The sequence below is a fragment of the Oncorhynchus keta genome, chromosome 12 (assembly GCF_023373465.1).
Source record: "Oncorhynchus keta strain PuntledgeMale-10-30-2019 chromosome 12, Oket_V2, whole genome shotgun sequence".
In the NCBI taxonomy this organism is placed as follows: Eukaryota; Metazoa; Chordata; class Actinopteri; order Salmoniformes; family Salmonidae; genus Oncorhynchus; species Oncorhynchus keta.
Window position 1 is genome coordinate 3,732,501 of NC_068432.1, and position 23,155 is coordinate 3,755,655.

Below are 23,155 nucleotides of genomic sequence, written 5' to 3' on the forward strand. Positions count from 1 at the left end.
TCAATGAACCATAAACAATTAAAGAACATGCACCTGTGGAACGGTCGTTAATAAGACACTAACAGATGGTAGGCAATCATAGTTATGAAAACTTAGGACACTAAAGAGGCCTTTCTACTGACTCTGAAAAACACCAAAAGGAAGATGCCCAGGGTCCCTGCTCATCTGTGTGAAGATGCCTTAGGCATGCTGCAAGGAGGCATGACTGCAGATGTGGCCAGGGCAATAAATGGCAATGTCCATACTGTGAGACGCCTAAGACAGCGCTACAGGGAGACAGGACGGACACTTGATCGTCTTTGCAGTGGCAGATCATGTGTAACACCACCTGCACAGGATCGGTACATCCGAACATTACACCTGCGGGACAGGTACAGGATGGCAACAACAACTCCCCGAGTTACACCAGGAACGCACAGTCCCTTCATCAGTGCTCAGACTGTCTGCAATAGGCTGAGAGAGGCTGGACTGAGGGCTTGTAGGCCTGTTGTAAGGCAGGTCCTCACCAGACATCACCGACAACAATTTTGCCAAACCCACCGTCGCTGGACCAGACAGGACTGGCAAAAAGTGCTCTTCCCTGATGAGTCGCAGTTTTATCTCACCAGGGGTGATGGTCAGATTTGCGTTAATCGTTGAAGGAATGAGCGTTACACAGAGGTCTGTACTCTGGAGCGGGATCGATTTGGAGTTGGAGAGTCCGTTATGGTCTGGGACGGTGTGTCACAGCAACATCGGACTGAGGTTGTTGTCATTGCAGGCAATCTCCAAGCTGTGCGTTACAGGGAAGACATCATCCTCCCTCATGTGGTTCCCTTCTTGCAGGCTCATCCTGACATGACCCTCCAGTATGACAATGCCACCAGCCATACTGCTTGTTCTGTGCATGATTTCCTGCAAGACAGGAATGTCAGTGTTCTTCCATGGCCAGCGAAGAGCCCGGATCTCAATCCCCTTGACCTGTTGGATCAGAGGGTGAGGGCTAGGGGCCATTCCCCCCAGAAATGTTTGGGAACTTGCAGGTGCCTTGGTGGAAGATTGACGTAACATCTCACAGCAAGAACTGGCAAATCTGGTGCAGTTCATGAGGAGGAGATGCACTGCAGTACACCAGATATTGACTGTTACTTTTGATTTTGACCCCCCCAAGGACACATTGTTACATTTATTTTTGTCACATGTATTTGGAACTTGTTCAGTTTGTCTCAGTTGTTGAATCTTGTTATGTTCTTACAAATATTTTACACATGTTACGTTTGCTGAAAATAAACACAGTTGACAGTGAGAGGATGTTTCTTTTTTTTCTGAGTTTCGTAATCTGGGTGTAATGGAGAGAGAGCATGCATTTTTTACATAGCTCCTGAAAAAATTACTATTTTATTCCCCGACCGCTGTGTGGAAAAATCACATTAAGGCTTTGGAAGTCAAGTCATTGTCTTGTGTGCTCCCTCGCCAGCCTCTAGGTCACCAGGCTGCTCGTTATGGCGCACACCTGACACCATCGTTACACGCATCTGCGCACAATGATACTCACCTGGACTCCATCACCTCCTTGAGTACCTGCCCTTTACATGTCACTCCCTTTGGTTTCTCCCGCAGTCGTCATTGTTCCTGTTCCTGGGTCATGTCTGTGCTTTGTTTGTGTTACGTGTTTGTTTGTTTAATTTATTAAAACACACACTCCCTGAACTTGCTTCCCGACTCTCAGCGTACATCGTTCCAGAATGACGACTCAAAGGGAAGCATCAGGGAGTGATTTCTTCGTTTTGTTTTTGTGTTGGAGGTGATGTCTGGTCTGGGTGTTGGAGCCGGAGCTACCTGAGAGGTCTCGGCCGGTTTGTCGGATTCCCATGTCTCAGTTGGCCTGACATGTTTCCATACCTCAGCGGGCTCGATAGGCTCCCAAGCCTCAGCTGGATGAATAGGTTCCCGTGCCTCGACCGAGGCACGCCCTGAGGCTGGAGTGGAACGTGCTGGGGAGGGGGTACTGTCAAGTATGCTCTCTCTCCAGCGCTCTAGATCGCCATGCTCCCGCGCCTCAGCTGGATCGACAGGTTCCCGTGCCTTAGCAGAGGTGACCGGTCCACTCCACGGGATCGTCACCTTGGCCGGTGTCCTGCGGCCGGAGCCGCTCGTCGGGGAGGGGTTACTGTCACGTGTGCAACTGCGCATAATGACACTCACCTGGACTCCATCACCTCCTTGATTACCTGCACTTAATATGTCACTCACTTTGGTTTCTCCCCAAGTCGTCATTGTTTCTGTTCCTGGATCATATCTGTGCTTTGTTTGTGATGCGTGTTTGTTTAATTTATTAAAACACTCACTCCCTGAACTTGCTTCCCGACTCTCAGCGTACATCGTTACAGTAATGAGTGCAGAATGGAAATGATCCCCTTTCTACGTTGATTTTCATCTTGTTTCTAAAGGATTACAGGATGCTAATTTAGATGAGGCCGAAGGGAAGGGAAGGGTGAAGGGGAGGAGGATGACACTGACTAGCAGTGTGAGACAGACCTTTGACAGTGCATTTGTGTTTAGACTAATGGCCTTCACAGGCCGCTGTCAAGCCCAGCGTGACCAGAAGCACTTATTTTGAGAGCTGTAGCAAAGCAGGGTTTACATTTGGCTCATAACTTAAGGAATAAAGACATACGGTGGCTTGCAAAAGTATTCATCCCCCTTGGCGTTTTTTTACTATTTTGTTGCATTACATCCTGTAATTTAAATGGATTTTTATTTGGATTTCATGTAATGGACATACACAACATAGTCCAAGTTGGTGAAGTGAAATTTAAAAAAATACTTTTTTAAAACATTTTTTGTTTTTATTACTAATACCTTTTTATTAAAAAACCAAAAAAGTGGTGGGAGCATATATCACCCCCTTTGCTATGAATCCCCTAAATACGATCTGGTGCAACCAATTACCTTCAGAAGTCACATTAGTTAAATAAAGTCCATCTGTGTTCAATCTAAGTGTCACATGATCTTAGTGTATATATACACCTGTTCTGAAAGGCCCCAGAGTCTGCATCACCACTAAGCAAGGGGCACCACAAAGACCAAGGAGTTCTCCAAACAGGTCAGGGACAAAGTTGTGGAGAAGTACAGATCAGGGTTGGGTTATAAAAAAATATCAGAAACTTTGAACATCCCACAGAGCACCAAAAGATCCATTATAAAAAAAATGGAAAGAATATGGCACCACAACAAACCTGCCAAGAGAACGCCGCCCACCAAAACTCACAGAGCAGGCAAGGAGGGCATTAATCAGAGAGGCAACAAAGAGACCAAAGATAACCCTTAACTTCTTGCGTCGAGCCATCCCGGATCTGGTATCGTGACTACAGCCTCAAGCTCATTACCATAACGCAACGTTAACTATTCATGAAAATCGCAAATGAAATTCAATTAATCTATTTGCTCTCAAGCTTAGCCTTTTGTTAACCTGTTACTCCTACCCCCTACTTTTTCGAACATTCTGTTAAAAATCGCGCAACATTTCAGTGCCCTGCTGCTCATGCCAGGAATATAGTATATGCATATGATTAGTTTGTGTGGATAGAAAACACTCAGACGTTTATAAAACTGGTTAAATCACGGCTGTGACTATAACAGAACGTGCGTTTTATCGAAAAGTGCAGGAAAATCTGATCACTGAAAATGGAAAAATATATCAATGCGCGACTTGAACCCATTGATAAAGGTGAACCACATTTAATGGGGCTGAGGTTGCAATACCTACAGCTTCCACACGTTGTCTAGAGTCTTGTCATTTTGCCTACTATTTGTTTCTTGGTCAAACAGACGCAAGGCAGCGCATTTCTTCCGGTCTTCCGGATATTTTCGTTGAGATTTACCCGGACATTATTTCCAGACGGACAGCTAAAGAATATACTTCGCCTCGTGATCAATTTGATCGCTTATTAACGTTTACTAATACCTAAAGTTCCATTACAAAAGTATTTCGAAGTGTTTTGTGAAAGTTTATCGTCGACTTTTTTAATTAAAAAAAATGACGTTACGTTATAAGACGCTATTTTTTTCGTTTATCACACAGTCTTCATAGATCGATATCTAGGCTATATATGGACCGATTTAATCGTTAACGTTAACTATTCATGAAAATCGCAAATGAAATGAAATTAATCTATTTGCTCTCAAGCTTAGCCTTTTGTTGACAACACTGTCATCTCAGATTTTCAAAATATGCTTTTGAACCATAGCTAAACAAGCAGTATTGATCGCCTAGCATAGGATTATGCCACTATTTCAGCATGCAACATTTTCCACAAAAAACAGAAAAGCATTCAAATAAAATCATTTACCTTTGAACTTCAGATGTTTTCAATGAGGAGACCCTGTTAGATAGCAAATGTTCCGTTTTTACAAAAAATATTATTTGTCGCTCCGTTTTGTTCATCACGTTTGGGTAAGGAAAAAAATAATATATATATGAAGTCATTAAAACGCAAACTTTTTTCCAAATTAACTCCATAATATCGACAGAAACATGGCAAACCGATGTTTAGAATCAATCCTCAAGGTGTTTTTCACATATCTATCGACGATAAAATCCATCGTGGCAGTTGACTTTCTCTTCTGAAGAAATGGAACGCGCATGGACCTACAGATTATGCAACAATTTCGAAACATGACACCGGGCGGGACACCAGGTAAATGTAGTCTCTTATGGTCAATCTTCCAATGATATGCCTACAAACACGTCACAATGCTGCAGACACCTTGGGGAATAGACAGAAAGCGCAGGCTCATTCCTGGCGCATTCACAGCCATATAAGGAGACATTGGAACACAGCGCCTTCAGAATCTGGGGCATTTCATGTATGAAACTTAATCTTGGTTTCGCCTGTAGCATTAGTTCTGGGGCACTCACAGATAATATCTTTGCAGTTTTGGAAACGTCAGAGTTTTGTCTTTCCAAGGCTGTCAATTCCATGCATAGTCGAGCATCTTTTCGTGACAAAATATCTTGTTTAAAACGGGAACGTTTTTTTATCCAAAAATTAAAAGAGCGCCCCCTATCTCAATGAGGTTAAGGAGCTGCAAAGCTCCACAGTGGAGATTGGAGTATCTGTCCATAGGACCACTTTAAGCCACACACTCTACAGAGCTGGGCTTTACAGAAGAGTGGCCAGAAAAAAAATCCATTGCTGAAAGAAAAAAAGAAACAAACACATTTGGTGTTTGCCAAAAGGCATGTGGGAGACTCCCCAAACATATGGAAGAAGGTACTCTGGTCAGATGAGACTAAAATGTAACTTTTTGGCCATCAAGGAAAACGCTATGTCGGGTGCAAACCCAACACCTCTCATCACCCCAAGAATACCATCATGGTGGTATGGTGGTGGCAGCATCATGCTGTGGGGATGTTTTTCATCAGCAGTGACTGGGAAACAGGTCAGAATTGAAGGAATGATGGATGGTGATAAATTCAGGGAAATTCTTGAGGGAAACCTGTTTCAGTCTTCCAGCAACACTCGTGTGGTTTAAGGGGAAACATTTACATTTCTTGAAATGGCCTAGTCAAAGCTCAGACCTCAATCCAATTGAGAATCTGTGGTATGACTTAACGATTGCTGTACACCAGTGGAACCTGTCCATCTTGAAGGAGCTGGAGCAGTTTTGAATTGAAGAATGGGCACAAATCCCAGTGGCTAGTTGTGCCAAGCTTATAGAAACACACCTCAAGAGACATGCAGCTGTAGTGCTGCCAATGTTGGCTCTACAAAGTATTGACTTTGGGAGGGTGAATAGTTATGCACGCTCAAGTTTTCATTTTTTTTGTATTGTTTGTTGTTTGTTTCACAATAAATTATATTTTGCATTTTCAAAGTGGTATGCATGTTGTGTAAATCAAATGATTACAAACCCCACAAAAGTCTATTTTAATTCCAGATTGTAAGGTAACAAAATAGAAAAAAACCCAAGGGGGGTGAATACTTTCACAAGCCACTGTACTCTCAAACTTTTGTATAATTTCAGCCAATAGTTTTGTAAGTGGTGCTCATGAGCCAAAATGGGTCCCCATTTTTCTGTGTACTAAGTCATCCAATTTTTTTACTATGTCATCCATTTTGTCTGATATGGTACAAATGCAATTTGTGCAATATGTTACACATTTCTTGTGCTTAAGATCTCAGAGTGCATCTTTAAGTGATGGTAGGAATGAGATTTATGGTGTAGGCGGATGTGAAGGTGGAGGTGGAGGTCAAAGTGAAAATATGGTTTGATTGAAATCCTCCAACTGTAATGAGTTTCCTCCTCTTCTTCCGAAGAGGAGAGGCGAAACGGATCAGAGGACCAATACGCGGCGTGGTAATTTTCCATGGTACTTTTTTAATGCTTTAAGGTACACATGAACAAACTAACAAAACAAGAAATGTGAAAACTCAAAAAAACAGTCCTATCTGGTGCACACACAGAGACAGGAAACAATCACCCACAAACACACAGTGAAACCCAGGCCACCTTGATTCTCAATCAGAGACAACTAATGACACCTGCCTCTGATTGAGAACCATACTAGGCCGAAACATAGAAATTCCCAAAACCTAGACAAACAAACATAGACTACCCACCCAACTCACGCCCTGACCATACTAACTAAACACAAAACACAGAAAATAAAGGTCAGAACGTGACAGTACCCCCAAAGGTGCGGACTCCGCCGCAAAACCTTGACCTATAGGGAGGGTCTGGGTGGGCATCTGTCCGCGGTGGCGGTTCTGGCGCGGGACGCGGACCCCACTTCACCATTGTCTTTGTCCGCCTCCGTGGCTTTCTCACCATGGCAACCCCTCTCAATGACCCCACTGGACAGAGGGGCAGCTCGGGACAGAGGGGCAGAAGCTCTGGACAGAGGGACAGGGGCTCTGGACAGAGGGACAGGGGCTCTGGACAAAGGGACAGGGGCTCTGGACAAAGGGACAGGGGCTCTGGCGCCTCTGGGCTGAGGGGCTCTGGCGCCTCTGGGCTGAGGGGCTCTGGCGCCTCTGGGCTGAGGGGCTCTGGCGCCTCTGGGCTGAGGGGCTCTGGCGCCTCTGGGCTGAGGGGCTCTGGCGCCTCTGGGCTGAGGGGCTCTGGCGCCTCTGGGCTGAGGGGCTCCGGCAGCGGCGCCGGACAGGCGGGAGGCTCCGGCAGTGGCGCCGGACAGGAGGGACGCCCGGCAGCGGCGCCAGACAGGCGGGACGCTCCGGCAGCGGCGCCAGACAGGCGGGACGCCCAGCAGCGGCGCCGGACAGGCGGGACGCTCCGGCAGCGGCGCCGGACAGGCGGGAGGCTCCGGCAGCAGCGCCGGACAGGCGGGAGGCTCCGGCAGCGGCGCCGGACAGGCGAGAGGCTCCGGCAGCGGCGCCGGACAGGCGGGAGGCTCCGGACAAGCGGGAGGCCCGGCAGCGGCGCCGGACAGGCGGGAGGCTCCGGCAGCGGCGCCGGACAGGCGGGAGGCTCCGGCAGCGGCGCCGGACAGGCGTGAGGCTCCGGCAGCGGCGCCGGACAGGCGGGAGCACCTGCAGAGAGGAGACAGAGAGACAGCCTGGTGCGTGGAGCTGCTACAGGAGGCAGCGGCGCCGGACAGGCGGGACGCTCCAGCAGCGGCGCCGGACAGGAGGGACGCTGGCAGCGGCGCCAGACAGGCGGGACGCTCCGGCAGCGGCGCCAGACAGGCGGGACGCTCCAGCAGCGGCGCCGGACAGGCGGGACGCTCCGGCAGCAGCGCCGGACAGGCGGGAGGCTCCGGCAGCAGCGCCGGACAGGCGGGAGCACCTGCAGGGAGGAGACTGAGAGACAGCCTGGTGCGTGGGGCTGCCACAGGAACTACCAGGCTGGGGAGACTTTCAGGAGGCTTGGTGTTAGGAGGAGCCTGAAAGACCGGGCTGTGGGGAGCACTGGAGCTCTGGTGCGCAACCTTGGCACCACTTCCCCAGGCTGGACAACTACTCGAGCCCGGACCCTCAAGAGTGCAGGCACAGGTTGAACCGGGCTGTGGGTAAGCACGGGAGATCTAGTGCTTACTACACGCACCTCTCCCCTAGGCTCCACTCCCACAGTTGCCCGGTACGAGCGGAGCGCAGGCAGAGGACGCACTGCACCCTCCCAGCGCCCCGGAGACACAGCACGCAGAGCCGGCGCAGGATAACCTGGACCAAGACTGCGTACCGGCGACCAGACCCGCTGAGCAGGCACCATACGCCCTGGCTCAATGCCCACACTCGCATGGCACTCTCGGGGCTGCCCTATAGCGCACCGGGCTATGGACACGCACTGGCGACACCGTGCGCTCAACCGCATAACACGGTGCCTGACCAGTAATGCGCTGCTCATAATAAGCACGAGGAGTGAGCTCAGGTCTGCTACCTGGCTTAGTACCACACCTCGTGTGCCCCCAAAAAAAAAAAAAAATTTGGGGCTGCCTCTCGTACCTGTCGCACTGCCGTGCTGGCTCCTCATATTGCCGCCGATCAGCTTTCGCTGCCTCCAGCTCTGCTTTGGGGCTGCGATTTTCCCCAGCCCGTGCCCAGGGTCCCTCTCCGTTCAATATCTGCTCCCATGTCCAGGAGTCCTGTGATGGTGGCCTCTGTTGTTGACGCTGCTGCTGCTGTCGTCGCTGTCCTTTACCACGCCGCTTGGTCCGATTGTGGTGGGTGATTCTGTAATGAGTTTCCTCCTCTTCTTCCGAAGAGGAGAGGCGAAACGGATCAGAGGACCAATACGCGGCGTGGTAATTTTCCATGGTACTTTTTAATGCTTTAAGGTACACATGAACAAACTAACAAAACAAGAAATGTGAAAACTCAAAAACAGTCCTATCTGGTGCACACACAGAGACAGGAAACAATCACCCACAAACACACAGTGAAACCCAGGCCACCTAAGATGATTCTCAATCAGAGACAACTAATGACACCTGCCTCTGATTGAGAACCATACTAGGCCGAAACATAGAAATTCCCAAAACCTAGACAAACAAACATAGACTACCCACCCAACTCACGCCCTGACCATACTAACTAAACACAAAACACAGAAAATAAAGGTCAGAACGTGACACCAACCTTGACACCTGGCATGATTGTGTCAAACATTATATACTTTTTTAAGGAGCTTGCAGATGATAACATATTACAAAGGGAAACCCAGCCATGAGATGCCCAGTAATGTTGATCTCCCAAATAAGCAAAATGATGTGAGAAAATCGTTTAAAAAGGTTAACCCTCGCAAGGCCGCCAGACCAGACAAAATACCAGGGTACGTCCACATACACCCGCGCAGTCGTAAAGAGGGCACGACAGGGCCTCTTCCGCCTCTGGAGGCTGAAAAGATTTGGCATGGGCCCTCGGATCCTCAAAAATGTATACAGCTGCACCATTGAGAGCATCTTGACTGGCTGCATCACCGCTTGGTATTGCAAATGCTACAGAGGGTGGTGCGGACAACCCAGTACATCACTGGGGCTGAGCTCCCTGCCATCCAAGACCTAGATATCAGGCAAAGGCCCAAAACATTGCTAAAGACTCCAACCATGCAAGCCAAAGACTGTTCACTCTGCTTCCGTCTGGCAAACGGTACCGGATCATCAACTCATGGACCAACAGGCTCCTAGACAGCTTCTACCTCCAAGTCTACACATTTGTTGTATTCGGCGCATGTGACAAACCCAAATGTCTTTGATTTTCTATTATCAGACAGGCAAAAATGGTCTGCATCCGCATGGAATTTTAATAGTTGTTTCTCACAGATCTGTTTTGAAAAATGCAATTCACACATTTGCATATTGTTGTAACAATATAACTGTGTAGGTTGGCTGACCCAGTCATGTAACCGGGAATCATGACCTTTCCATGACCTCGTTATTCCTCCTCAGTGAGATGCAGATTACCTGTGTTGAGTGGTCAGACTGTTCTACATGCAGCATCCACATAAAAACACAATATGCATTACAATAGTGCTGCTAGATCTTTTCATACATGTCTTTCATTTTGGTATCTCAATTAGATTCCGTGCATGTAGTGTTTCCTGATCGCTGACACAGCCACTGTGCACAAATACATGATGAATATACAAATTTGCCAAACTCATTTATTCGCCATTGAGCTGCCAATTCGCCTGCAGAATGTTTACAGTCCACTACAAAGCAAACAATACAGGCTTTTATGCCCCAGTGTGTAGTCAAATGTGCGTTTGTTGACATGCTGAGACCGTGTTTTGATAAAGCAATAACTTGCAGCCTGGTTTGATATTAAACATTGAAATTCACTTTATTCAAGGGCATTCCTTTCGACCCAACAACAAAGATTCGTATTGACCTTTCAAAGGAAAGCAATTGAAAAGAGAAAACTATGGAATTAGCTGGGTTAAAAAAAAGATGCCTTTTTGTTTGCACAAGCTTCAATCCGCTACAGAGCAGCACATGAAACACAAGGCTTTGGTTTGTATGTGTGTTGTATTTCTGCAGGCAGACACTCGGTGTTATGGACATGATTGCTCTTTGTTCAAGTAGCTGTTGTCTTGAGTCACTTGCAGAGGAGCACAAAGAAAACTAGTCCAAGAAAACAATGAAGAATTCTAGAGAAAAATATTGAGAATTTATAGGACTGCTACACTGCATGTGCCCAGCACAGGAGGTGACTTGAGGTACAATTGATCCCCCTCTCACTCCTTAGAAAATGACAATGCCAAGTGAGAAGACTTTCATGAATTCATAATTGTTTTTTTTTACAACAGTTATATGTTTTTCATGCATAAACAGACACTATTAATGATGTGCTTGCTCTGTTAAATGGGGGAATGATGCTTGAGCATTGAACAGCATTGTATTGCCTATCCATGTGAAAATATATAAACCCATGTCCCAAACATTCATCAGGAAAGACCAGCAGTAGGAAAACCAAGGTGACCACAGATATAATGAACAAAATATTGTGTTAAAATATGTCCAGGGGAGAAGTGCTGATGCCTGTGTGTGAAAACCAGAACAGACAGCAGTAGAAGTGGGTTGCTTAGACATGTGGATGGATTTGATTGGTCTGTCTCTCCTTCCCCCTGGCGCTGGTGCCCTCCTCCCCTCCCTGAGGCCGCTGTTCTGACCTCAAACTTCTGGAGCTCCAGAGGGGTGCTGGATCCTAGTGTGACCCAAAACTCCTGCAATAATGTGCACTGAGCCCGCGTAGGTGGACAGCCATATGGGGCTCGCTTGGCACTGCTTGTCGTCAGTAACCAAGCAACCGAGGGTTGTGTTGGAAACGTGAACAATTATTTTGTACATCAATTAATGCTTGAGGTAAATATTCACGGAGACACACACCACGCGCACACAAACACACACAAATACACAAGCAGATACAGACGCTGCTACACACACTCACATTAACAGTACTGGCCTACCACTGTATGTGTACACACTCCTTTGAAGACTGTGCCAAAGGCGCTTGCTCAAATTCTACTCCATTGACTCCATCTTGACACAGAGATCAGAAAGTAACCGCCAATTTGCTCCTTGGTTAAACACTTGGAAGTGCAGCAGATGCATTGGAGGGAAATGACTGCTAACAAAGACAGGGTGACTACAGGAGGAAATAGGACATTCATCTCGACCTCAGAGGCTCAAAGAACGAGGCCACTCCTGGGTGCAGAACCCCTGGAGTGTGTCATTTGAAACGACCAAAAATGTATATATTTTTTTTCAATTTCTTCATTGATATTAACTGGCTTTGTGACAAGATCTGTCTCTGTGTCTTGCGAGAGTTCGGCCTGTTAAGTACTACTACACCTACAGAAACAGAGCATTGCGTTTTGTGGGGACATGAGATTAACACATTAATACCATCCCAATCTATATGTGGTCATAAATCAGTGCCATGGTCCCTCCTGTCAACCTCTGTTTAGCATATGTATTTTAGGCAGGATGGTGCCTGTATTAGATTAAAGATCGGATAAGGGATCAAACTGGGATTGACCTCTGTTTAGCATATGTCTTTTAGGCAGGATGGTGCCTGTATTAGATTAAAGATCGGATAAGGGATCAAACTGGGATTGACCTCTGTTTAGTATATGTATTTTAGGCAGGGTGGTGCCTGTATTAGATTAAAGATCGGATAAGGGATCAAACTGGGATTGACCTCTGTTTAGCATATGTATTTTAGGCAGGGTGGTGCCTGTATTAGATTAAAGATCGGATAAGGGATCAAACTGGGATTGACCTCTGTTTAGTATATGTATTTTAGGCAGGGTGGTGCCTGTATTAGATTAAAGATCGGATAAGGAATCAAACTGGGATTGACCTCTGGAACCTTTTTTTCCGTTGTGTTGTAGGTCAATGCTACAGTATCTTATATATAAACACAGATAATTGACAGGTGAAGTGACATGAGATGGATCATTTGTGGGCCTGCTCAGATGGAGAATCTGTAGGCCTGGTTTTCAGTTTCTTGTGAGATTATCTGATGGGACATTCCACTGCCTGATTATCTATTTCACAGAACGCCAATCCCTCTCACAGTGTGGATTGTGGTACAATACAGTGCAGTACAGAAGGTGTTTAGGGCATTGAAGTGTTGCTCATCACAGGTACTGTAAAGGGAAGGTCTGTGGCATGTCGACAGTTAATTCTACACTTGACACCCTTGTAATCGGCCGATTGCTCATGCAAAAATAGCCTTTGCTACCTACCACTGTGAGAGCATCACCCAACCATTCTATGGTCTGCTTTCACGATCTCAAATACGTTTCCTATTATCTCTCGCTGGTAGAGACGGATGGTGATGACGAACAATGTGTTTGTGCTAAAATGTGATATCATAAAGGACATGAATATGAGTGTGCCCCATGAATGTGCTCAAGAACATCATATAATTAGATGGTCATTTTACTTATTTTATTTGAGCCTGATTAGCTACTAATAACCTGATCGCTGCTGCCAACTATGTAGCTACCTGACATAGGCTATGAGAGAATACCTGTCATTCTGATTTATGGGAAATATGACGCAAAGACCCAGTGCACCCAGTTGGACCATCTACTGTTACTTGAAATCAACTAGTGGTTGACCAATATACCAATTTATAATGGATTATTGGCCCAGATCTCCAGACTCTAAGTGGAGATGGAGAGTGTTGTACACACTGACCACTCCTGTGGTGGAGAGCAGAGCTGAAGGATGTGTTGACCTCGTCTCGGCTGTAGTGTGGAGACGGTGGCGGACGATAGAGAGACAGGTGCGTAGAAAGCAGGGAGCAGGTGATTATCTCTGTGCCATACCGCAGAGGATTGGGCTCCAAGATGAGCCTCTCCGCTGGCCGGCATTTATCAGCGTCGTCAGGTGGGTTTCGACGATTGCCCATGTTGCCATGCAGGTCTGTGGCTGGCTGGCAGCACCGACTGTGGGTGTCCACCTCTTCACGCACAAAGGCCAGAGCCAGGAAGAGTTACTCCCTATTACTCATTCTCTATGAGCGCTTTCTGTTCCTGCTCCTGCCTGATGGATACATTGATCTTATCTATTCACTCATTACTGGTATTACAGTGTCGAAAACAGTTCCAGTGGGATAAAGGCTGCTCTGTCCTCTGTGTGGATGATTGACTTGGTTTGGGCTAAGAGTTTTTCCTGACCACGCAACCTGATTTAAGAAAAACTCTGGACCCCTACGAATAGGCAAAGTAATCATTCTGTCTTACAGCCATAATGTAGAATCATGTTGGTGTTGAAAATAGCATTGGGTTCATCTACGGCAGACCTCTTGTACGAACATATACAGTCCCCTGTGTTGGCACTCAATAAATCTCCCAGTGTTTCTGATACGGGTGTTACAGTTCAGTGTGTGCCCTTTAAAGCCCCAGTAAACGCAGACAGAGAGTAATTTGGTTTTAAAGGTGCCCTGTCCCCCTTGGATCACACAAGACCTTGCATAAATGTTTCTCAACTCTCCACAGTTACCATTTGAAACGCCTTTATCTCCACATTCTGCGGGGTAAACAAAGGTGGCCTAATATTCAGACCCCTAAAAGCCCATAAAATGTGTTTTGTATGCATTGTGTTTTCTAAAAGAACGTCACAGTCGTTTGGCTTACAAATAGGAATGTGTGAAAAAGGTCCAAACATAGACCAGGGGAAATGGGAGTTTGTTTATGTGATCAGACTAGAGTGCTAAACACCTCATCAGGCAAAACGTGTTATAATGACATATTCACAACAAGAAACTGGTTGAAACAGCAGTCATTTCAATAAGTTTGTCCTGTTTCTGCCTACTGGGAGGTGGGGGAAGGAACCCACAGGGCAAAGAAGTAAATTCAACATCTATCCCATGTTGGTTCAACCTAATTTCATTGAAATTACATGGAAACAACGTTGATTGAACCAGTGGAACGTTTAAGGTCAGCTTTGTGCATCCTTCTACCTTTGGCAATGTTCATTTAAGCTGCTATAAAAGCACCCTGGAGTTGTCATTTACACACTTAATGATCTTTATGCCAGTATTCGGCATAAAGAATTATAGTGTTCAGGTTTAATGGCTGTTTGGCACCTGGAGGAATATCAGGATGTGCCAGAACCTATAACTAGATCCAGGACTATATGATTTCCATTAGTAATTTTAATGCTTTATTTCTGATGATAATGAACACTGCAAGGTAATAAATGGGCAGGTATGTTAATAATATTGGAATGATAATGGTAGTGCATCGTTTAAAAAGCACTGTAGATAGTTTTTTGCAATAGGCTGCACATTTGCAAAGAACATTTTTGTATATTTTCTACGATGCGGCTCTGTTTTTCGAGTTAATTGCCACAGTCATAATGTCGTCTTCACAACACAGACTAGAGGGCACGAGGAGTTGATTTTTCGCAAGTATTCACATCATCCATTTGCTTTGTTCTTGTTGAGTTATGCCAGTAGACTTCCAAGGTTACCAAAATTGGTCCCGGGGACCCTCCCTGGGTGCACGATTAGTTTTTTTGCCCTAGCAATACACAGCTGATTCTTTACGAGATAAAAATAGATTTGACTCAGAGCTGAATACTCCCAAACCGTCTCTCACCATCACTCTCATCTTTTCTCTCCTGATATCTCTGTCTTTTTAGTGGGCTCTGTGTCAATAAGAATATACAATACATTCGGAAAGTATTCAGACCCCTTGACTTTTTCTACATTTTGTTACATTACAGCCTTATTTTAAAATGTATTAAATTGTTGTTTTCCTCATCAATCTAAACACAACTCCCCATAATGCCAAAGCAAAAACAGGTTTTTAGAAATGTATGCAAATGTATGAACAATAAAATAGGATATATCGCATTTCCATAAGTAAACCCTTTACTCAGTATTTTGTTGAAGCTCTTTTGTCAACGATTACAGTCTTCTTGGGTACGATGCTACAAGCTTTGCACACCTGTATTTGGGGAGTTTCTCTCTTTCTTCTTTGCAGATCCTCTCAAGCTCTGTCAGGTTGGTTTGGGAGCGCTGCTGCACAGCTATTTTCAGGTTTCTCGAGATGTTCGATCGGGTTCATGTCAGGGCTCTTGCTGGGCTAATCACGGACATTCAGAGACTTGTCCCGAAGCCACTCCTGCGTTGTCTTGGCTGTGTGCTTAGTGTCATTGTCCTATTGGAAGGTGAACCTTCACCCCAGTCTGAGGTCCTGAGCATGCTGGAGCAGGATTTCATCAAGGATCTCTATGTACATTGCTCATTTCATCTTTCCCTCGATCCTGACTAGTCTCCCAGTCCCTGCTGCTATATAAACATCCCAACAGCATGATGCTGCCACCACCATGCTTCCCCGTAGAGATGGTGCCAAGTTTCCTCCAGACGTGACGCTTGGCATTCATGCCAGAGAGTTCAAACTTGGTTTCATCAGACTAGAGAATCTTGCCTCATAGGTTAGACAACAAGGTCGTTTATGATCCGACAACGTCAGAGCTCTCCATCTAGTCCTGAAGAACTACTGGTTGTCAGACCTGAATTGCAGCCCTTCCGTACCCACCTGATTCAGCTAATCATGGTCCCGACTGAAGACATTCATTGTTGATACTTTGAATTGGCTTAGTTTAGTAATGGGCTGGAATAAAAGCCTGCACACCCAGCTCCTCAGGACCAGAACAGGAGTTCCCCCAATCAATGTGAAGATCCTACAAATGTAGCGTAGCAGTATCCAGAGGATACAGTATGTCGCTGAGTGATTTAGTGCAGTGTGGGACTGTTACCAGTAGCTATCCTGGTTGGCCTTGCTGGCCTGCAGCTACCTAGGGTGTGATTCACCTCTCAGGTAGGGGAACCTGGAGCGTGCACAGTGGAATTATTTCAAGAATGCCACCTTCAGGAAAATGATTAGGTTTGGCCTTTTAATCCGTGGCCCCATGGACTGCACCTACAGATACAGAATCGTGTACGGCTTGTTTAGTGTTTCTGTAGCCATGGACTGCTTATTTATCTGGCAACATACTGTATGTTGAGAGCAGGCTAGATTAAAAAAAAGTTCATATTTACGCGCATGCATCTGTAGGCTACTCACCAGCTCTATAGACACACCACTGTAGACGGGCTGGTTCACAGAAAAAGACGATAATGTCCATTGCTGGTAAATAACCGTTGTTTTGTATTGTCTTTCTTGGTCATGTGTCTGGGAAACTTTGAAAATTAGTTCTTTATTTTAATTGTCTAATCTTGCTGGAAGTGCTGCTACAGTGTTATAGCTGCTAAATAAGGTTGAGATAATCTAGAGATTTATCCAACGTTGATTTAACTGGGGATCAATATCAGCTAATGGTTATCGTCGACTTCATCACACTATTTAGTTTATCTGTACACTGACAAGACACAGGATGAGAGCAGTACATTATGAAGAACCTCCTGACGCTGCTATAAAAAGCCAAGCCGTTTAGTAGCAATATGTGTCCTTGCTACTAGGGTGTAGTTATCTGCTAGACCCAGGGCCCAGATACTGATTGATATTTTGATTGTAGGAAATTGTCTTCATACTAATCGGCCTTGGACCTAAAGCTGCAATTAAGCGATTACCGAGTGAAGTTAGGATCCCATCGGCAGTGCTGAGTACCACTTGAATCTTCAATGTGACCTCCTTGGTCTGTACAGACTCTTGACAATGTGTTTGTCCTCCCCTTCTCTTCAGGATCACCACTACAGCAGCTTGTATGATGGACCTGAGACGATATCCACTGGACGAGCAAAACTGCACATTGGAGATAGAGAGCTGTGAGTTTCTATATTTCTCGCTTTCAATTCAACTCATTTCAATTTGATTTGAATTGGCATAAATGGGAAACAGCATGTGCCAAACCAATGCTCTGTGCTAGCACTGCACATATAAGCAATCCACAGTGTAAGACGTACAATTTCTAGTCGGTTACAATAACACAATAATATCTCAAACCTTGAAACCACTTGGAACCATCTCTGTAAGAATGTGTTGCTGTACAGTAAATGTGGCCCCATGAGGGGAAATGAACAGTGCTTCCTGTCAGCCGATTTGACAGTATACTATTTTGCATCACTTCAGCAATTCAGGGATTTTCCGCATAACAACGTTGTGCAAGAAAGGAAGCCAAACAAGGCAGTTCATTTGGAGGCCAAGGTCTACTGTAAATGCTGCTGTTTGAAAAGTGTATTCCGTTCTCAACTGCTTGGTAAATGCTTTATGGCCTTTCATTGCCCCACATGTATCACTTTAAGAAATCAAAACAGAAAACAAACGTTTCAATCAAAAAATATCTATTATCACATTCCACTCTTTTATTCATTCTTGTTTCTGGTCATTTCGTTCTCGCTGAATCACTTCATTTCCTAAACAGCATATCAATGATTTTTTACTAGATTTCTCATCTTTGGAAATATAGCGACAATTTGAAAGGTCACGCAATGCAAGAGCATGGGGCAACAGCACTACATTTGCATTATCCTAATGATGCTGACCTTTATCTTGACAGAACCAACTAACATTGTGCATCCATTGTTTCTCCGTATTAGGGATACAGTGAACAAAAATGACCTTAATCAAATCTAATTGGGACCTGTTTTGCCTTTGTCGAGAGTGTAGTTTTGTTGGAGGCAAATGTTAGGTCCAGTGTGGTCCTGTTCAACTGCTGTTCAGACATGGCTCAGTAGCTAAAGGCAGGGACAGAGAGCGTATGGGAGTGTACATGCCTCACAGAACACTTCAGCTCTCAAACACAAAGCCTACTCCTTCATTTTGGTGGCTGATTTATTTCCCAGCGCAACAGCGACTGTGTGGAGTGAATTATGTAATGCGTCTCTCTCCCTAAAAAAAGTGGAAAAACGCGAGGCTTCATCTTTTTTTTCCCGAAGTTAATTCATTTATTATAATTAGTCAATTGCCTTACAAAGCAGCGTTAATATAATATGAATAATATTGAAATGTTCTTGTTTTGTAACATGTAAAGGTCTGCTGCCTATTGAGTGAAACAGAATACGGGGGAAGGAACGTAACCAAAACATACTTAAATGGCATGTTGTAAATCACAATTAGATGTCCACTAGGAAGTGAGTGTGGAAGTGTGATATAAGATGCAGATTAAGTTCTATAGCTCTTCTGTCTGCAGTGTTATTACATACAGCCAGGGCCATAGCTACATATCAGTATTATTAGTCGGGGTCTAAACTTGAAAGTTTGAATAGTAGAATACACAAGGTGCAATTTTAGAAAATTGTTTGTGCATCAGCAGTTTTCCTCTTGTTATATGTCACTTACTGACAGTCACTCAATTAGCCAATGTCAGTAAAAAAAAAGTGATTGGTATTTAGTGTAGTTAGTCTAGCCAGCTATGTAAACGTGTAGTAATCATGGAGGGGCCCTGACCTCCCGGGAGCCCCAATTGATTGTGTTAGTCACTCACTCAGATATCATGTAAAAATTTGTAAAATTGCAGGAATTTTGCTTTAAAACTGTGAGAAATAATGTGTTCTGTAAAGAAAATATATTTGTTTATATTTTCTTTATAAAATAATTTTTTGCTAAGAGATCTCTCTATACGAATTAAATTATAGTTTTTAATCCCGGTGCTGATGTAATGTGTAGCGACTAATTGTGTAGCTAATAGGTTATGTGTTTGTAGATCGACTGAGCTGAATGAAGCTATAGCAACCAATGTGATAATAGCTGGGAAAGTTTTGCTTGCTTTTCCTGTTCTCCAAATAGCATTTTAGAGTTTTTAAATTGTATAGAAATGCAGTCAATGAGCAACTTGATTGGAGTCCTCCTGTGGTAAATTCAATTGATTGGACATGGAAAAGCACACACGTGTCTATATCAGGTCCCACAGTTGACAGTGCATGTCAGAGCAAAAAGTAAAGTATGTAGAACTCCGAGACAGGATTCTGTTGAGGCACATATTTCTGCAGCATTGAAGGTTCCCAAGAACCCAGTGGCCTCCATCATTCTTAAATAGAAGTTTGGAACCACCAAGAATCTTCCTAGAGCTGGCCTCCAGGCCAAACTGAGCAATCGGGGGAGAAGGGCCTTGGTCAGGGAGGTGACCAAGAACCCGATGGTCACTCTGACAGAGCTCCAGAGTTCCTCCGTGGTGATGGGAGAACCTTCCAGAAGGACAACCATCTCTGCAGCACTCCACTAATCAGGCCTTTTTGGTCAAGTGGCCAGACGAAAGCCACTCCTCAGTAAAAGGAACATGACAGCCCACTTGAAGTTTGCCAAAAGGCACCTAAAGGACTCTCAGACCATGATAAACAAGGTTCCCTGATCTAATGAAACCAAGATTGAACTCTTTGGCCTGATTTCCAAGTGTCATGTCTGGAGGAAACCTGGCAACATTCCTACTGTGAAGCATGGTGGTGGCATCATCATGCTGTAGGGATGTTTTTCAGCTGCAGGGAATGGGAGACTAGTCAGGATCGAGGGAAAGATGAACAGAGAAATGTACAGAGAGATCCTTGATGAAAACCTGCTCCAGAGCACTCAGAACGTCAGACTGGGCAAAGGTTCACCTTCCAACAGGACAATGACCCTAAGCACATAGCCAAACAACGCAGGAGTGGCTTCAGGACAAGTATCTGAATGTCCTTGAGTGGCCCAGTAAGAGCCCGGACATGAACCTGATTGAACCTCTCTAGAGAGACCTGAAAATAGCTGTGCAGCAATGCTCTCCATCCAACCTGACAGAGCTTGAGAAGATAGGGAGAAACTCTCCAAATACAGGTGTGCCAAGCTTGTAGCCGTTTTCTTTGGTGCAAAAATATCTAAAACCTGTTTTTGCTTTGTCATTATGGGCTATTCTGTGTAGATTGAGGGGAAAAATACTATTTCATCCATTTTAGAATAAGGCTTTAATGTAACAAAAATGTGGGAAAGGTAAAGGGGTCTGAATACTTTCCGAATGCACTGTATGTATTTCTCTTCATGCCTCTCACAGCTGATGCATGCATATAGGTAGTTCAGATGGCTTCTGAAGATATCACATATTGTGAGATGGAAGCTTTGTCAGGTTCAGAAGGTGGAAGGGAAGAGAGGATGAAGCATCAGAAACATAGTTTGACTGGGTAAAGAGAGGGGTAATTACAGGGCACCTGTATACAGTACACTGCCCAAGATACAGTATATGTCTGCAAGCAATAATAAATATCCAACTCTTAATTACTCAAATCATTATTGTGAGAGCACTTAACATGCACAATACAATTATTGTGATGCAATTGGTTACTCTCCTTCTATAAATTGTTCCACTTAAATGCCCCTCTGTCTTCATATTAATTCGATTGTAATGAAATACGTCTTTGGCGCAGACTTGTTCTCTCCCGGGACTAGTAGTGTGACAGAGACTGGTGTTCTCATGGTGTTCTCATGGTGGGCAGTGTTCCCGGCTTCTCTATAATGCATGTACGTAACTCTCGGCTGTAGTAAGTGCAGTAGTCCACATAACGTATATCTGGGAAGCGATAACCGTGGGCTGTATTATTCAACAGCATGGCCGGCTCCAGGCACAAACAACTTAAGCGGTCGCTTAGGGCCCCAGGCCGCTAGGTGGCCTCCAACCCCCTCCCAAAATGTACACTACCATTCAAAAGTTTGGGGTCACTTAGAAATATCCTTGTTTTTTAAAGAAAAGCACATTTTTTGTTGATTTGAAATAAAATAGATCAGAAATACTGTGTAGACTTTGTTAATGTTGTAAAGGACTATTGTACCTGGAAACGGCAGATTTTTTATGGAATATCTACATAGGCGTACAGAGGCCCATTATCAGTAACCATCACTCATGTGTTCCAATGGCACGTTGTGTTAGCTAGTTCAAGTTTATCATTTTTAAAGACTAATTGATCATTAAAAAAAAACTTTTGCAATTATGTTAGCACAGCTGAAAACTGTTCTTCTGATTGAAGAAGCAATAAAACTGGCTTTCTTTAGACAAGTTGAGTATCTGGAGCATCACAATTTGTGGGTTCGATTACAGGCTCAAAATGTCCAGAAACAAATAAGTTTCTTCTGAAAGGAGTGGGAGGCCCGGGTGCACAACTGAGCAAGAGGACAAGTACATTAGACTGTCTAGTTTGGCAGAGTGTGTGTGTGTGTGTGTGTGTGTGTGTGTGTGTGTGTGTGTGTGTGTGTGTGTGTGTGTGTGTGTGTGTGTGTGTGTGTGTGTGTGTGTGTGTGTGTGTGTGTGTGTGTGTGTGTGTGTGTGTGTGTGTGTGTGTGTGTGTGTGTGAGTGTGTTGCATCAATATGCATGTGTGTGTTTTTTTTTGTGTGTGTCTGTGTGTGTGTGTGAGCGTATGTAGTGTAAGTGTATGTGTGTTTGTGCTGGAGTGTCGGTGTAGTATGTGTGAGTGTATGGGTAGAGTCCAGTGAGTGTGCAGAGAACCAGTGCAAGAGAGTAAAAAAACAACAACAGGAGGCTAAAGCCAGCCCTGTTGAACAATGTCAAACTCCTGCAGTCGTATAGGCATGTTATAGTAGTTGCATAGTTTTGTACATACACAGACCTGTGTCATTGAAGCGTACTGTATGGACTACTACACTGTTTAAATCGAGCTGCCAGTGCCAAATGTAGGTGCAGTAGAATAGATTACATCTCGCTTCTTTCTGAACCCCTTTTTCTCAACTATATCCATGAATATCATTATGTAATCATTGTTCAGACAACCTTGAGTACATTACTTTATTCTCTGACAACGTTGAGGCATTTAAATGACCTATTTTGAGAGAAAGAGAGATTAAATTGCGCCCGTGTACCATTTTGGAGAACATATATTGTGTTCGAGCGGATAATGCTACAAGTAGACCCACCTACCAGCCTTATCTCTCCACCTACATGCTGTTTTTCTTTCTAAGATGTCTTGGCAAAAGTTGAGAGGCCACATTATTGGGGTGGTTTTAGGCTATTGTCAATGTGAAATGATGAAATGAACATCTCAATGTTCCACCAAGTAATAGTTACATTTTCTGCACCAGCGGTGCACAACGTATATAGAGAGCAGCACTGCTATGATATGCACTTTTAGAAACCACAAATGTCCTCTGGGGTCTGAACAGTTTGTACACTGGAGTATATTTCGTGCCTTAGATGTTCCTATTGCCACTCCTGCACGTTTGCCAACCTGCTGAGCTGAAGATAGATGGCTCACTGCACACTGCCAGACTTTAGAGCCAAGCTTTTAATTGGACACCAGGAATGAGATTAAAGTAGCTTTGAACCATCGGTATCAAACATTAATTTTAGTCATGTTTAAGAAGAACCTCCCAAGCACATGCAGGGGGAATATGCATCAGCTGTTTTGGATTTGGACTTTTCCTGTGCTCTCTCCAGTTAAAGGGGCAATCAGCAGTTACTGGATACATGTTTTGACTTATAAATGTATTATATACAGTGCTCTTCATAAAGTATTCACGCCCCTTGACTTTTTTTCTACATAATGTTGTGTTACAGCCTGAATTAGAAATTGATTGTGGAGTCAAAGTGGAATTATGTTGTTTTTTTCAACATTTTAGCAAATTAATAAAAATTTAAAGATGAAACGTCTTGAGGCAATAAGTATTCTACACCTTTGTTATGGCAAGCCTAAATATGTCCAGGAGTAAAAACGTCCTTAACAAGTCACATTAGTTGTATGGACTAAATAAATGTTGTCATAAAGCAATATGAATACGTA

General features: G+C 44.5%; 1 protein-coding gene across 1 annotated transcript in view; it reads left to right on the forward strand.

Moving 5' to 3' along the window:
• LOC118391647 (gamma-aminobutyric acid receptor subunit beta-2) overlaps positions 1–23,155 on the forward strand; it is an 81,811-nt gene that overhangs the window by 35,522 nt on the left and 23,134 nt on the right. Inside the window, exon 5 of the mRNA XM_035783162.1 lies at positions 17,149–17,231. Within this exon, the coding sequence (XP_035639055.1) occupies positions 17,149–17,231 (83 nt within the window). The remainder of the gene's footprint in view (positions 1–17,148; positions 17,232–23,155) is intronic.